The sequence below is a fragment of the Trichosurus vulpecula genome, chromosome 6 (assembly GCF_011100635.1).
Source record: "Trichosurus vulpecula isolate mTriVul1 chromosome 6, mTriVul1.pri, whole genome shotgun sequence".
In the NCBI taxonomy this organism is placed as follows: domain Eukaryota; kingdom Metazoa; phylum Chordata; class Mammalia; order Diprotodontia; family Phalangeridae; genus Trichosurus; species Trichosurus vulpecula.
In genome coordinates, this window is record NC_050578.1 from 247,807,531 (window position 1) to 247,824,238 (window position 16,708).

The 16,708-nt window shown below is 44.7% G+C and overlaps 1 protein-coding gene across 1 annotated transcript in view; it reads left to right on the top strand.

The window, feature by feature from the left end:
- The window catches only part of PRR5L (proline rich 5 like), a 92,783-nt gene that overhangs the window by 16,525 nt on the left and 59,550 nt on the right, over positions 1–16,708 (top strand). Inside the window, exon 2 of the mRNA XM_036764537.1 lies at positions 15,200–15,507. Coding sequence (XP_036620432.1) covers positions 15,338–15,507 — 170 coding nt within the window. The 5' untranslated portion in view covers positions 15,200–15,337. The remainder of the gene's footprint in view (positions 1–15,199; positions 15,508–16,708) is intronic.

Sequence of the window (16,708 nt, forward strand, 5' to 3'; positions counted from 1 at the left end):
AGGAGGCCAGTATTACTGGGTCATTTGGTAGGGAGAAGGTGAAGGAGACCTAGAAAGGAAGTTGTTATATCTAGGTTATGTCAAGCCTGTGTTTTAGGAAAATCACTTTGGTGGCTGATTGGAGGATGGCCTGGAATGGGGAGAGACTTGAGGCAGGCAGACCCACCAGCAGCTGTTACAGTGGTCCAAGTGCGAGGCATTGAGGGTCTGCACCAGAGAGTTGGCCATGCCAGAAGGTAGAATAGACAGGCTTTGGTGACTGATTGGATATGGGGTAATCTCTTGCAGGTAGCCCAGAAAACGGAGTCTCAGAGAAATGAAATGAGTAGGCCAAAGCCACACAGCTTGGCCCGTGGCAGAGCTGACTCAGACTAAGCCAAGGCTTTCTGATTCCCCACCCCAAGACACTTTCACATCGCCTCTCTAGAGCGGTTACTAAAGCTGGTTGTAGGATGGCCTGGTGTATAAATAAGGGCTTTTTATGTAACACATATGTTGATAATCTGTGAGTGAATGAATGAATGAATGAATGAAAAGCATTTAAGTACTTCCGATGTGCCAAGCCCTTTGCTAAGCACTGGGGATACAGATACAAAATCAGAGACGGCAGATGTGGGGAATCAGCTGCAGTGAAAGAAGGCAGATGGCACGACATCTTTTCTCCATTTTACAGATGAGGAACAAGAGGCCAAGAGAGGTTCAGTAACCTCCAGCCACTGCTCTAGTGAGGATGATGATGCTGATGAAGATGAGGCACATTTCTTTCTAAAGAAACATTACCATTTCCAAGCATTTTCCTCACCTCTAAGTAGTGAACCTTGTCATCCTCACCTCACAGACAAGGGAAATGAGACCTAGTGGTTTGGGGACTCCGATCTAAGACTGTGCTGCTCGTCATGTTGCCGTGTCTTTTTCTTCTGTTATAGCCCAGCTCTAAGGAAATATCAGTTCATTTTTTCCCCTTAAGAATGATTCTGGCTAACTTTTCACCTAAACAGGGGAGAATATATTTTCAGTGTTTGATGGATGCTGACTGGTGGCTTTTCAACCCTTCTCCTTCTCCAGTGGGTTATCCATATGTTATATGTCAGAACCGCCTTATTTCATCATTTAGGGAGTCCTCTTACAAAACTATCCTGTCTAGACCTTAAATTTGCCATCTGGGGCCATTGCCAAACCCTCAGGATTCTCTTCTCCCATCTATTGGTCACACCCATGATTTCAACTCTTAAGAAAATAGACATTTTGACACTTGTTAGCTACGCTTTTATTTTCTAAACATGTTTCATTAATGCTTTGATTTTTTTTAAACATCACCCTGATTTCCCAATGATCCGCCCTCCCCCAAATTTAGCCTCTCTTGCAACACTGAGGGAAAACTTAAGAAAATAAACAGATTAATCACGTCTGACAATATATGTAGCCTTCTGCGCTGATGGTCTACCACCGCTGTATAGAGGGGAAAAGTCTGTTTCCTCATCAGTCCTCTGAAATCAGGTTTGGTCCTAACATTCATCTGAATTCTTATTCTTTTGGTGTATTTTTTGGCCTGAGACTGTGATTTTTATGAGTGTGGGGAAAGTTCCCTCTTCCAGTGGAGACTGCCAGTTGTTTGTAACTTAAAATGTCAGAGGATTGTCTGGAGCACAGGTCACACAGCTAGTGTGCATAGGGAGGGCTTGAACCCAAGTCTTCCTGACTCCAAGACCAGCCTTCTCCCTGTCTCTCATTCATGCTCTTTTTATTTTACTTTGTTGTAGTCATTGGGTATTATATTCTCAAGGTCCTATTTTCTTTGCTCTGCCTCAGTTCGCAAAACTCTTCCCAAGCTTCTCTGGTGTCCTCATTTCTGTCCATCGATTCTTACGTCGCCATCATGTTCCATTGCATTCCTATTGACCATGGTTTGACCAGTCTTTCCCTGATAGATGGCCACTCATTTGTCTTTATTTTTGAGTTTAACAAAAGCAAACAAACCAGAAGAACTTCCCATATACAAAACAGGGGATTTTATGTGAAACTGTTCCTCTATTGTGTATAGCTTGCTCTTTTAAAGTTATATCATAAATTCAACATTCTATTTCCAAAAGTGTTTTGCTTATCTGTTTTTCCTGCTGAGCTTCCTTTTGTTCTCTTGTGTATCTTCAAAAAACATTTCAGCGACCTTCCTTTTTCTTCTTATTTTTGGCAGTCTTATTAATAGCTATGTTTTCCTCCCAAAATCCTTCCTCTCTCCAAAAAAAAAATTCAACCCTTGGTTGGTCTCCCTGCCTCAGCTTTCTTCTCATGCCAGTCCATCCCCCACTCAGCTATCAAACTGATCTTCTTAAAGCACAAATTCAAACATGTCTTACTCATTCAGTCAGCTCAAGGGGCTCCCTTTTGCCTCCAGGAACAAATATAAAATCTTCTGTTTGTCTTTTAGAATCCTCCATAACCATACCCCTTCCCTACCTCTCTACTAGTGTTCTTCCTCCTTCAACACAGTCCTTCCCTCCCCCAACCTCCTTGCTAATCTTTATACTAGACTGTCCATTTTCACTTGCTGACCTAGGTGCCTGGAGCTCTTCTCTTTATCTCTGCCTCCAAGCTTCACCAGCTCTTCTTCAAGCCTCAGCTAAAATCCTCCCTCCAGCAGGAAGTCTTCTCTGATTGCCGCCTGGATGCAAGTGCCTTCCCTCTGGTGATTACCTCCAGTTTATCATCGAGAAATTTTGTCTGTTCTTAGTTGTTTCTATGTTGTGCCTTGCATTAGACCAGGATCAGGGACTGACTGCCTTTTACCTTTCGTTGTATTCCCAGTGCTTGGAACATAGTAGGGACTTAATACATCCTTATTGGCTGACAAAAAATAAGCATAGTTAAGGAAAGCAAATGCATGTATTTTTCATGTACAAGAACTATATGTCTGATTCTGCACCTTGAGCCTATCCTTCCTGTTAGGGGGTAGGCAGCATGCTTCATCATTGATCCTCTAGATTCATGGCTGGCCATTGCATTGATTAGAGTTCTTAAGTTTTTCAAAGCTGTTTTTCTTTATATCATAGTTGTTAATGTATAAATTGTTCTCTTGGCTTTGCTCTCATCTCTTTGTGTCAGTTCATACAAGAATTTGTAGGGGATAGATAATAATCCCCTTTGTCATTTCTTGTGGCATAATAGCATTCTGCTACTTTCACAGACCATAATTTCTTCAGCCATTCCCCGATGGACGGTCACCCTTTTAGTTTCTGGCCCTTTGCCCTCTCAAAAATAACCACTTATTATACATGTTTGGTATACCTGTCTTTGATCTCTTTGGGGCATGGGCCTAGGTCAAAAGGTATGCACAGTTGGTTCGCTTTCCAAAGTGGACCAATTCCCAGCTTCACTGACAGTGCATCAGAAGGCCTTTTTCCCCCACAATTGTTGCTTTCTCTTTGGTCATCTTTGCCAGTTTGCTAGTACAGAATGGACTCAGAGAGCTCTGTATAGTCTCCAAACCTATCTATGTCCTCCTTAAACCATGGTGCCCAGAACTGAACGCAGCACTCCAGTTGAGATGCCTGATGAGATGGTCACCTCCTGATTCTTCAAGTTATGTTCCTTTTCTAATGCAACGTATGATCGTATTAGTTTCTTTTTGGTGGGCTTTGGAGCTGCAGTCCTTTCCAACCCCAGGTCTTTTACCAAACAGCTGGGGTCTGATCATGCCTTTTCCTCTTAAACCTGTCAAAGTCCAAAGATGTTGTGCACCCTTTATTTGGTCAGCAGTGGGGAAAGAGGGTTGCTCCTGAAAGCAGCTGATTATGTCCACATTCTCAATGGCTCGGATGAATTTACTCCAAAGGAAAGAAATTTTCTGCTAAATTATTGAGCCTTCCAGTTACTCAGTTGATGATGACATCATAATTCGTCCCTCCTGCTAATATAAAACTTGGTGCCTTGTATACAAAGGCACTTATTGCAATAAATGGAACTATAATCCAGAGACACCCAGGTTTGATTTCTGCCTCCAGCTCTTAGTTACAACGTGACCTTAGAGCAGACGCTCCATTTATCTGAGCCTCCTTTTTATCGCTATAAAATGGTCATCATAGAAAGTGTGGTGCTGACCTTCCAGGACTGTTACACGGTTTAAGTGAAATAATCTACATAAAATGCTTTGCAGACCTCAGAACATGGTCTAAGTGTCAATCGCTGTTATTATTGTCTTTACTGTTAACTTTGAGAGATCCGTTATTTCATTAGCATGGGGCCTCCCATCTACTGACTCCTAGTATGTAGATGGTGCGATCAAAAAAATCATTCCCCTGTGGCCAACCATACAAAGTGATAGTTTCTGGACGATGGATATGCAGTTGATTAATCAGCAAGCATTCACTGAGTACCTTCTACTCTGTGGTCATAGCATTTCCAGGCACTTGTGTTAAGCATTGGGGGATACACAAACCAGAGGAGCCCCTGCCCTCAGGGTACTTCTATTCCAGTCTAGACGGGGGGAGACAGTGTGTAAATATATAAATAATGTATTCATTCATAATAATAACAGTCGAAGCCTTTGCAGCTTGGTTAGACCTGAGAGAGCTTCTACTTTGCTGGCATGCCTTCTTGAGAACTCAGGTTCACTGCACTGCAGGAAGACACTTGATTCTTAGCCCCAAATGGCATTTGATAAATACTATTAATGAACAGAAGCAAGTTACTGCAGTGAAGTCTTGTCCTGTCTGTGACACATTGGGCACGAGTCACTTAAGTCATTTTTCAGTGGTATCTTACTCTTCATGGCTCCATTTGGGGTTTTCTTGACAAAGATACTGGAGTGGTTTGCCATTCCCTTCTCCAGCCCATTTTACAGATGAGGAAACTGAGGCAAACAGGGTAAAGTGACTCATTCAGGGTCATATAGCTAGTAAGTGTCCGAGGCTGGATTTGAACTCACGAAGATGAGTCTTCCTGACTCCAGGACCAGTGCACTATCCAGTGTACTGCTTAGGAGCCCTCTTTATTCCTATATTTCATATTCCTTTGCATCCCCTTAGTTAACTGCCCAGTACTTGTTGTTCAGTCATTTCAGTTATTTCTGACTCTCTGTGACCCATTTGGGGTTTTCTTGGCAGAGATACTGGAGCGGTTTGTCATTTCCTTCTCCAGCTCATTTTACAGATGAGGAAACTGAGGCAAACAGGGTGAAGTGACTTACCCAGGGCCTTATGGTGCCTGATGCCAGATTTGAACTCAGGAAGAAAGTCTTCCTGACTCCAGGTCCAGTGGTCTGTCCACTTTGCCACCTAATAACACCTATCTCACAGAGATGTGGTAAGGATTAAATGAAATAACATATGCAAAGCTATGTATTTACAGGGTGTTCCTAAAGTCTGGACACATAGGCAAAAATGCATATTTTCAAGAAATGAAATGATCGAAATTTTCAACAACATTTAATTGGAATATCAGCAAATAACATCTTCAATTCATCTGCGATGCAAAGGTTGACGTGCTTTGCAAGATTCACTTGAACTGGATGCAATAACTCCACGTTGCCATCAATTACTTATGTGTCCAGACGTTGGGAACACCCTGTATAAGCCTTCAAGCTCTATATAAATGCTAGGTATTTATTATTTTTGTTATTATCACTATTACTCTTATTATTGAAAGGCAGTTTGTGGACAAATGAATTAGACGTGTATTGCTTGATGCCATAGAATACAGAAATAGGAGCAATGGGTGGAAATTACAGTGAGACAAACTGGCATCAGGATAAACATTGATTCACTCCAGCTGAATAAGCATTTATTAAACACCTACTGTGTCCTAAGCATTGTATTGGGTGCTAGGGGTACAAAGGCTAGGATCAAGTCGTCTTTTTCTCACGGAGTTTAGCAAAAATCATTAAGGGATAAGTCGATATGATATTTATGTATGTGTGTATATGTATATATGTTTGTATATATGCATGTATGCATATCCATGTGTATGGATACATAAACACACATAAAACAGAGTCGTTTGGGGTGGAGTGAGAACATTAACACCTAGGGGCATCAGGAGAGGTCACCCAGACTTGGTGGCCCTTGAGTTGAGTCTTCAAGGGAGTAGAGGACTCTAAAATGGGGAAACGAGGAGGGAGAATGCTCCAGGCATGGGGATAACCTGTGCAAAGACACAGATGTGAGAAATGGGAGCTTCTTAATAATTAGAGCTAAGAGTGGAATGAGTCTCCTGAGAGGCTCTGGGTTCTTTTTACAAAAGATGTTCAAAAAGAAGCTTGATAACCACCTGGGAATGTTATAGAGGGCATCTTATTTCTGTAGGGAGTCTTCCAATTCTGAAATTGTGTTCTGGGCTTCTACCCTTCCAAACCCCACAATGGAAGTCAAGTCAACCCTAGTTAGAATCAGGCAGAGATATGCTGGAACTCTCTTGAACTAGCTCTGATTTTTAAATTTTCAGTGGAAGTCAGAAGGGTTGCAAATCTGGGCTTGATTTATTGTTTTGTTGATTTTCTAGCCTTCAGAAAGTGATGGAGAAAATGCAGGTGTGATGTATGCACATTTCTCTCCCAGATCCCCAAGACCCTCCTGAACCAGAGGCAGCATCATCATAATTGGTCTGGGGGGATTTGACCTGGATTTCTACAGACTAACTTACAGGGTTTTGCTGGCTATTCAGCTCTTTCTGAAATACTGCCGCTGCTGACTTCTTTGCTTGGCCTCTTTGGAAAATAGGCGTGAAAGTGGTTTTGTAGAAAAACAAAATGGTGCCCAGAATGTTGGCTTGTTATGTAGTCAGTATGCTGAGTTTCAGGGAAGGATGACCCTGAATAGTATGTCACAGAGTCTCAGAGTCGGAAGGGTCCTCCAGGGCCATCCAGTTCTACCCACACTGGAACATGAATTCCGTCTAAAGCATACCCAACCACTTGCCACATTGACTTGGCTTAAGGACCTCTGGTGAAAGGGAATCCACCATCTCCTAAGGAATGTCCTAAGGAAGTTGGCTTTTCAGCTGAATCCTGGGGCTTGATTTGTCCCCATTCTGTGTTGGTTTCTGATTCTCGGAGGCACATTACTATGCCATTTCTGTCCAGAGATATTTCAGTTGTTTATATGACAGCAGTGATGTGTGTCCCGTGTTCGTAACACAAACTGTGGAGTTCTCAGCCATTTTCCATTGATGTATTAGATGCTATTCTGAGTTCCAAAGTTAGGACATATTGCACCAGCAGTCTGAAAGCTCTTGATTTGGAAGGGTGGGAGTTTGGGAGAGGAAGGACTTCAGAAAATCCTTTCTGTTTCAGGGCATTCACAAGTCAGGAGACTGATGGGCAGGTCTGCTTCAAGCAAAGAATTGTAGAGACTTAGTACAATACTTTACCTGAGAGGAACAATAGCTGATTCAGCTCAGTAAGCACTTAAGTGTTCATTCATTTAAGGGCACTTGTGGTAATGGCTTCCTAAAGGGAATTAAATGAATACCAACCAGCTAGAAAATCTAAATCTGAATAATAAGGGCTAGATGATAGAGAAACAGAAACAGTCTGTCCCGTAATCACTTGGTGGATAGTTGCTGTTTGTTTACATGTGTACATGTTGCTCCTTTCTCTGCACCCCCCTCCCCATATGTGTGCTTCTTGGAGGCAGGGATTGTTTCCTGCTTGTCATTGTAGCCTTGGTGCCTAGCATAGTGCTTAATAATATTTTCTAATTATTAATTAATGAATGCTTACTAATTCATTGGGGTGGGGAGAACACTGGCTTTCAAATTGGAGGACCCTGGCTCAAATTCTGCCTTTGATTTTTACCAGTTGTGTGACCTTTTGGCGCCTCAGTTTCCTCATTTGTTAAATGAGGGATTGGATTGGATGACTTTTAAGATTCCTTCAAACTCTAAATCTATGATCCTGTGTACCAGTAAGGGTGTAGAAAGCAACTTCCAAAGGCCAGGAATGTATCACATTTTCTCTCTACTGAAGTCAGGAGGATCTGAGTGAAAATCTTGCCTTAGACCTTACTAGCTGTGTGACCCTGGGCAAGTCACTAAACCCTGTTTGCTTCAGTTTCCTCATCTGTAAAATGACCTGGAGAAGGAATAGGCAAACCACTCCAGAATCTGTCAAGAAAACCCCCAGATGGGGCCACAAAGAGTTGGACATGAATGAAAATTGATGGAACAACAGCAGAAAGGCTGTGACTTGGTTTCAAGCAGAAGGAATCATTGACTTGGTGCACTTGAACTCATTGTCCCCTCTAGAATGCCTTCAGTCTGTAGGATCATAGGTTAATTTGAAACACATGGGGGAAATGATTTGAATATTTTGTGGTGTTCATTTTGTACCATTTTGCTCTGACCCACAAGAGCCGAAAATGGCTTTATATCTTTGTAAGTGCTGAGGAAGGGGGGGGGAAAGCTGGCCAAAACTGGAGAAAGATTTCTGTTTGCTGTGAGGAAAAGAATCAACACTTTCCAGTTGTGGTTCTAGAAAAGAGTTTTGAGAATCCCTTGGACAGCAGTCAGTACTTAAAGAGATTAATTCAGACTGCTCATTGGAAGGACAAATAGTGAAGCCAAAGCTTAAATACTTTGGCCGTGTAATGAAAAGACGGAACTCATTGAAAATGACCCTGATATTGGGTAAGACTGAAGGGAAAAGGAGAAGGGGGTGGCAGAGGATGAGATGGATGGGTAGTGTCATGGAAGCAACAGACATGAGCTTGGGTGGACTTTGGGAGATTACTAGAGGATAGAGGGCCTGGTGTGCTATGATCCATGAGGTCACAGACATGAGTGAAAGTATGAACGGCAACGAAAGCTTTTGAGAATAAGAGCCACCCCAATAGACAACAGGCTTCCTCATGAGGTATTGTGTGCTAGCTCATGGGACATATTCAAGGAAAGGCCAACTGCCATCCATTTATTCATTATTTCATCAATTTATTCAGTAAGCATTGACTAAGTGCTTTTTTGTGTGCCAGGCAGTGAAGGGAGTGGATAAAGCATAGGGAAGACCTGGGTTAGTGTCCTGTTTCTAACTCACACTGACTGTGTGGCTTTGGGAGAGTCACTTAGTGTCTCAGTGCCCCCCAAGGACTCTCTTGAATGGAGTTCTTAATCAGTGAAAGATACATTCCCGTCCTTCCCTCCCCCCCCACATGGCAGACACAACACGAAGCCCTGAAGTGAGCTCCGTGAGGTCAGTGACTGTCTTTTATCTTGTCTTTTATCTCTTTTTGTATTCCCAGCCCATAGTGGGTGCTTAATAAATATCACTGACTGACAAAGACAGAGCCTGCCTTCAAGGAGCTTACATCTAGACTTACTGAGAATGTTGGATACAGTATGTCAGAGATCCCTTCCAACTCTGACTTTTCTATGATATTAGCTATCTCCCTGGTCTGTTCCTAGGCACTGTTTCCCATAGGAGCACCTACATAGCTCTACCCTCAAAAAAAAAAAAAGAAATGGAAAGGAGAGCACTATTTGAGAGACTGCACTGAGTCTTGCTAATTACAGGTTTATATATTGGAAAAAGCATGCTAATTAGACTGGCTCTTCTTGGAGGAGATTTGGGAGAAGTGCTCAGTTTCCAGCTGCTTCAGGGGGGTAAGTCCTACAGATTTCTAAGAGGTGGGATGCCCTCTCTGGTTTGGGGTGCTTTGCCTCTTCCCAGTACCCCTTTCCAGCTGCCTCTCCTTCATCAGAACTTAGGAGTCCGGGCTCAGTCCCCTTGGGTTTCTTCCTTGTCTTGGTTGGCCATTGTCTTTTACTATCTTTTGTGTTTTTTGTTTTCCTGGAAGCCCTGGAGTAGTTAGAAGCCTGTTCCTTCTTGATCTTAGACTGTATTCCTAAACCCCTTTATCCACTTTCAGGGTAAGGCAGTAGAAATTATTTGCTTGGGATCATTTTGTACTTGGTTGGCCCATTGCCTAGGCCCTGGCCAGCAAGGCCAGGCCTGGGCCGTACATTTCATGCCAAGTATCTGAACTCCAGACACTATTTTTCCTCCTCCAGAATTGCCCCCTCTTTTCTTTTTTTTTAACCTCCTCTTTTCAAGGAAAACTTACTGCCATTTGTTGGCCATGTGTGATCTTGGACAAATCACATTACCTCTGTCTGACCCTTCAGTCCCTTACCTGTAAAATGAGGGGACTGGACTCAATGGCCTTTGAGGTCCTTTCCCACCAGAGATGGGCGATTCTCTGTGTGTGCTTGGGTGGTGACTCTGTAAAGTGAGGAGGGATGGACCAGGTGGTCTCTGGGTCTCTTCTCTAGGGCTGCATTCGTGATTTTCTTACAGAAATACTCCCTCTCCACCCCACCCCGCCCCCATCATCTTTTGCCTCCACCAAGCTTTCCCCTCCTCTTTCATGTTTGCTGCTTTTTATCTGATGTGAGTTGGGAAACAAGAAACCAAACTTAGTAAAAACTGTGTGTGAAAAGTTATTCTTGTTCTGACTGAGGGCCCAAGACATCACAGGGCACGGCTCATGGCTCCAGTGCCTAGTTTTGTATGTGCCAGAGGCTCAGGGCAGCACCTAGAGTTTTGAGCTTTGCTGGGAAGCAGCAAGATGCAGTGCAGGGAGCCGTGGATGTGGAGTCCAGAAGACCTGGGTTTGAATTCTGACCCTGCTCCTGACTTGCTGTGTGGCCTGAAGCAGATTGCTCCCCCTCTCTGGACCTGGTTTTTCCTCTGCAGAGTGAAGAGAGTGGAGGAGCTTATCGCCCAGTTCTACACCCTCGATTATGGCAAGCTTGTCAAGCCGTTCTTGAATTACTTGGGACTTGAGTAGTGAATAGAGTCCTAGAGTGGGTGTCTGGGAGACCTGAGTTCAGATGCCACCTCAGACACTTACTAGCTGTGTGACCTTGGGCGGCCTCTCTTAGCCTGTTTCCTCATCTTACAAATGGAGATGATACCAGTATGGTATGACTATATGGAGAGGAGGACCTCATAGGGTTGTTTAGGTTTCATATGACATTGAAGTATGTCAAGTGCTTTGTAAATCTTAAGGTTGGTATGTACATGTCATTTGTCATTATTTTCCTCCCTTCTCTTCCCGCAGACTGCCTGGTCAGGGCATTAATGGGACAATGATCCATAGATTGGGGTCAGGGCAACCCTGAGAAGAACTGATTAGACAAGCCTGCCCTTTACTCTCAGCAATGAATCCTTTGTACTGTGCCACATCAGGCCTTGGACACATTCATTTATTCATTCAGCCATTCTCTATTTATTGAGGACCTACTCTGTGCCAAGCACCGTGCTGTGCCCTGGGGATCCAGAGACCAAAACTAAACAACCCCTGCCCTCCAGAAGCTATTGAATATTGCCCAGTCCATCTCGTCAGGGCTTTGAAGGTTTACAAAGTTCCCTTGACACAGCAACGCAACTCTCAGCTCCCCACTTACTGCCTCGGTTCTCACCCCAAGTCAGCCTTTTCTCCTGGCTTGGAGGACCTCTAAGAGCTGTTCTGGCTCAGAAAACCCTTTCTGCATTCCAGGATTTACCTTAATGAAATCAGGGCAGGTCTTTTTTTGGATGCCTCCTGGTTACAGGAGAGTTTCCTTTCCAGGGGTACATGTCCACACTCCTAGTGGTTTTCTCTCCTTTCTCCCTGACAGGGGTGAAGTTATGTATTATGAAGGCAGAATTTATGATTTCAAAGAGAATCATATATATGCCTGAAAGGTTCAGAACCACAGGATATAAGGAATTCTCTAGGTAGAAGGCAGAAAAATTAAAGCATGTACTTAAGCTCTACAGTAACAGACCCACGAACCAGCGTCCCCATTTTGATATTTTGATCAAAAGCTTCCAGGCCCAATAAATCTGCCTCACAAGAGTAACCAGGAGGCCACAGAGAAGCATGATGGTAAAAAGCAAACTCATATACATGCTTCCCCTCTACGGTAAGAAGATTACCCACTGGCCTCAAGTCCTTGCTCAGCACTCCTCGGTCCACATGTGGGTCAGCTCTGCTACCGGCAGCTCCTGCTTCAGCTTCGGCTGTAGGTGTCTCTGGCTCCAACGGAAAGGAAAAAAGGGCTCTTCAAGCTGTCTTCTCTCCTCTTATAGAGTTTTTGACATCATCAAGCGTCGCCTGAATGACCAGGACCGATTGGTTCTTGAGTTGGCCCCTCCCCTCAGCCAGCCCCATGAATCATCACACAGGAAGTTCTCTGCTCCCAGGCATGGGTCTCTGGGCTTCCTGCCCTGGAAGAGAAGCAGCAGACCCAGCACCCAGCAAGGCTCAATGAGATAAACTGAGTCACTCAAAGAAAACGAAGGCCACGCTGGCCACACTCCACCCCTCACAATGTTCTAGGGTGCACAATCCAATCATAATCTAAATTCAATTATATATCCTAGAACTCTGGGAAAAACAGTAGGGCTACAGGGGAAAAGAGGCCTTTGAGATATTCCCTTCTACAGGATGATAGGGGAGCTGTGGGAAATGGAATCATTAGCTGTTACTTGGACTGGATCTTGGGCTCTCAAGATTCCACCCATGGCACATGCCTGCCCGGCATTCCCTGGCCCAGGGCAAGCTCACATTCCAGATGAGCCATCCATCCATACCTTCCCAGGTGTGCTTAGACTGCCCCAAGTGGAAGCCTGGCTCCTGAGGGAGACTTGATGGAGGAACGCTCCAAGCACGCTTCTCATGTGAAAGATTTTTTTCAGGTCCAAGACCCAGGTCAATACCTGAGACCTTTGCTTGGTCTGGCCCATCTTCCCCATCACCATCCACGTGCTTGGAAATGCAGGTCCTTCATAACACCCTTAATTTAAGATCCCAATAAAGGTTGTTAATAGCCTGTAATGACTCAGGAATTAGCTTTACAAGCACAAGAGTGAGGAGAGGAAATGAAGTATGTCTCTTCTTAACTCGATACTGGCCAAGCTGGCTTCTGAAGCAGTTGAAAACCCAAGGGGCATTAACAAGAGAGTTTTGTTTTTGTTCGAAAGACTGTGGATTAACATTGGCACTGTTCTTTTGCAAATTTAAGTGGTGAAAAGATAAGAATCCCTGCCTTCCATGGGCATCCCCTGCCGCGTATCTTAGGGCAGCCGGAAGAGGTACAGGAAGTTGTGCAAGAGGTGTTGCTATTTCTTTCTTTTTTTTCTTTTCTAATAATTCCCGGAAAAGCTATCCCCTTTTCTGCTCAGTGTTAGGTCTATAGATGCAAGGTCCATCACAGCCAGACTGCTGGGACACTTTGTAGCCTTGGTGGAAATTCACTGGACCCAGTGTCAGCCTTTTTTATGCCACCACACATATTTCATTTGACTCTAGACGAAGGATTCTCAGCCTGCCATCCATGAACTTCAAAAAAAAGTGTTGGTAACTGTATTTCAGTCTAATTGGTGTCTTTCGCAATCTTACGTATTTTATTGCATGTATTTAAAAATATTACTGGGGGCAGGGTCCACAGGCTTTACCAGATGGCCATAGGGGTCCAGGACACACAAAAAAGGTGAAGAAAATGGAGAGCCTAAAACCCCAGATCTTTTTCTTCAGAGACAGTTTGGTGTGTAGCATTTTAATGTTTGTGAATATATGTATATATGTATATATAAATCATATTATGTTTAATATATTAATTTAACATATAATATAAGTTATATATTATTATTTCATTTGATCCTCTTGACAGCTGTGTGAGGCAGGTGCTGCTTTGCAGATGACGAGATTGAAGCTGAGAGACTTTGAGTGACTTGCCCAATGTCACACAGCAGGATTTGAACTCAGGTCTTCCTAACTCCAAGTCCAGAGCTCTATCCACTACCACACCTAGCTGCCTAACTATGTAGTGAGTGGCGTGCCGGGCTTGAGAGTTAGGAAGAAGTGGGTATGTGGCCAAAGCAGAGTCATTGAATCTCTCCTGATCCCATTGGGGCAGATGGGTTTTCAGGTCCCTTCTCTAAATCTATGATCCTCTGACTTGTGTGAGTCTCAGTTTCCTTATAAAAGGGAATTCTTAAAAATAGTAATCTTCATAGAGTTCTTGTCAGATTGAAATTAAATAATATCAAAGGTACTGTATAAATATCAGCTTGTTTATTTTTGTTTATTATAATTATATTTATTATGATAATGATGATTTGTTGGTGTAGAGAGAGCTGGCCTAGAAATCAGGAAGACCTGAGTTCAAATCCTGGCTTCGTGACCACAGACAAGTCACTCAGTTGCTCAGTGTTCTAGGCAAGTCTCTAAATGTTGCTTAGAAGGTGTCCACCAGAGTTGGTAGAGGGTGTTTTCCTCTTCTGGGAGTTCCCTTATACTCATGAAATCCCATCACAGGTCCAGTCTCTTCCCCTGGCCCTCATGTTTATTAAGTCCTCAGAGATGTGCAAGCGTGTTAGCATAGACCTTGTAGTGGAAGGAGTGCTCCATTCATAACCCCAGGACATGGGTTCAAGTCTTGGCCCGGCTATCTGTGTGACTGGCCAAGTTATTTAAGTTCTGGGGGCCTCGGGTTCCTCATGTGTAAATGATCACCTCTTAACAATTCAGAAATCTATGATCCTGATATTAAGTTCCCTTTTGGTTCCCCGGTACCCCTCAAGGTCACCTCCCACCGGTTAGGATGTAACCTCCTTGAGGGTAGGCATCATTAGTGTTTTTTTGTATCCTCACCAATTGGCACAGTGCACGGCAGGAATTAGGCGCTTAATAAATGCTGGTCGGTTGGTTGGTTCTGACTCCCAGGATTCTGTGCCGGGCCTTCTCTTTGAAATGGCATGTTTTCACCCAGGTGTCGGGTGGTGGCAGAACTCTAGAGAAATGCTGTCTGTTCACTGGGTGACGCTAACTGGTCTGTGGTTTTATCCCCTGCTTCAACGAATGCAACTCAACTAACATTTTTTAAGTCCCCACTCTGCGCCAAGCTAGATGCTAGGGATTCAAAGACAGACGTTATATAGTCCCTTCCCACAGGAGGCTTACTTCCTCCCCCAGTGCATGGAGATTCCTGCCCTCTGGCCCACTGGTCCCCAGGTGTCTTCCCTCTGTGTTTCAGAGGTAGCAGAGTGACCACAGTGGTGGAGCCAGATGCTGGTGAGGGATGGGCATAAGTGTGTGGGAACCGTCGAATCTCTCGGTCCAGCAGCTGTTCTCAGGATATATCGGCTGGAAAGCCCCAGCTAGTTTCCTGTAAGATGTGGTTTGCTCAGCCCGGGACTTGTAAATGAAAACTTGCCCTTTCCTTTCAGGCATCGGCTGAACCAGTGGCTTTGAGAAAAGATCGAGGGTCACCATGGGGCGGAGGCTCCGGACAGCAGAGGGCCCTTTTAGGTCAGAACCTGAAGGTCTTTGAGACGAGAAGAGGAGTTGCCCATTCACCTGAACCTATGACCCGAGGCTCTGCTCCCGCCCTGTATCTGCCCATCGAGTTCCACAAGATGGGCTCCTTCCGAAGGCCAAGGCCCCGCTTCATGAGCTCCCCTGTGCTGAGTGATCTGCCCCGCTTCCAGGCTGCCCGCCAGGCCATGCATCTCAGTTCCAATTCAGCCTGGAACAGGTGAAAGGGGAGTTGAGCTGTGGGGAGGCCCTTTGGGAAGGTGTCTTCTACTTTCCCCTGCATTGCTGGGAAAAGGCAGCGAATTTTCCATGCTTGAACTTGAGTGGGTGAAGCTGAGGAAGGGGGCTGGCTGCTAGTTTCAGGGTCTGTCTCTGAGTTCCCAGAACCCAGAACAGGACTTGGCACCAATGAGGCTTTATTGATAGATGACTGCTATTTCGCACGATCTGCTTTTCTAAAGACCCTGACAGGAAGCATAAATATGGTTTTCTTGGGGGAAGAAAAGAATTGGGACATACTCAACCCTGGTCCTTTTTTTCTTGGAGGAACAGCAAGGTCAAAAGACCTGCATTTGAATGCTGGCTATCCTCCTATCTACCACCATGCCGACCTTGGGCAGAATGCCTTCAGCTCCCTCTGCCTGTTTCCTTACATCTAAAGTGAGGGAGGTCAGTTCATAGCATCATAAACTTAGATCTACAAAGGCCCCAAGAGGCCACTGAGTCCCATAGCCCCCCTTAAAACAGGAGAAAAAACCAAGGGTAAATGACTTACTCACAGTCTCACAGGGAGGAAGTGTCTCAGGCAGAATTTGAACGTAGGCTTTCTTGAAGACTCCAAGGCCAGCATCCCACCCCCTATTCCAAGCTGCCTCTTCGTTCTGTTTGTTTTGTGTGTTTTGGGCCAGACCTACAATTCTGTAGTTGTAGGGACCTCCCAGTGAAGAAACCCCCCTGTGCCAGGGCAGTCTGGGCACTTGCTTTACATTTTGCATGGATTAGAGTTGCCTGGGCCGTTGAGACTTGCAGAATTAATTCAGTTTAACGGGTATTTACAAAGACAAAGTGGAAGCCAGGACCTGCCTTCCAGAAGCTTCCATCCCAGGTGATCTGGGAGGTCCCTTTAGCCTCAGAGGTCACCATAGACAAGTCCCCACATCTTTGGCATCCCATGTTGCACGTCCTCATCCTACCTGCCTTCCAGGGCAGTGTGTGCATGGTGCTTTGTGAATCTTAAAGCACCGCGGGAATGGGAGCTCTGGGCTCTGGTTATCACACGCACCCTGGAGACTGTCTAGTGGTCACTTCATAGAGGAGGGAGTGTACACTTGCAGGATGAAGGGAGCTCTCTCCCTGGGCTGTCGTGGGGGTAGTGTGGTAACAATGGGAGCTCACACTGACTTTGGAGTTGGAGGGCTTGG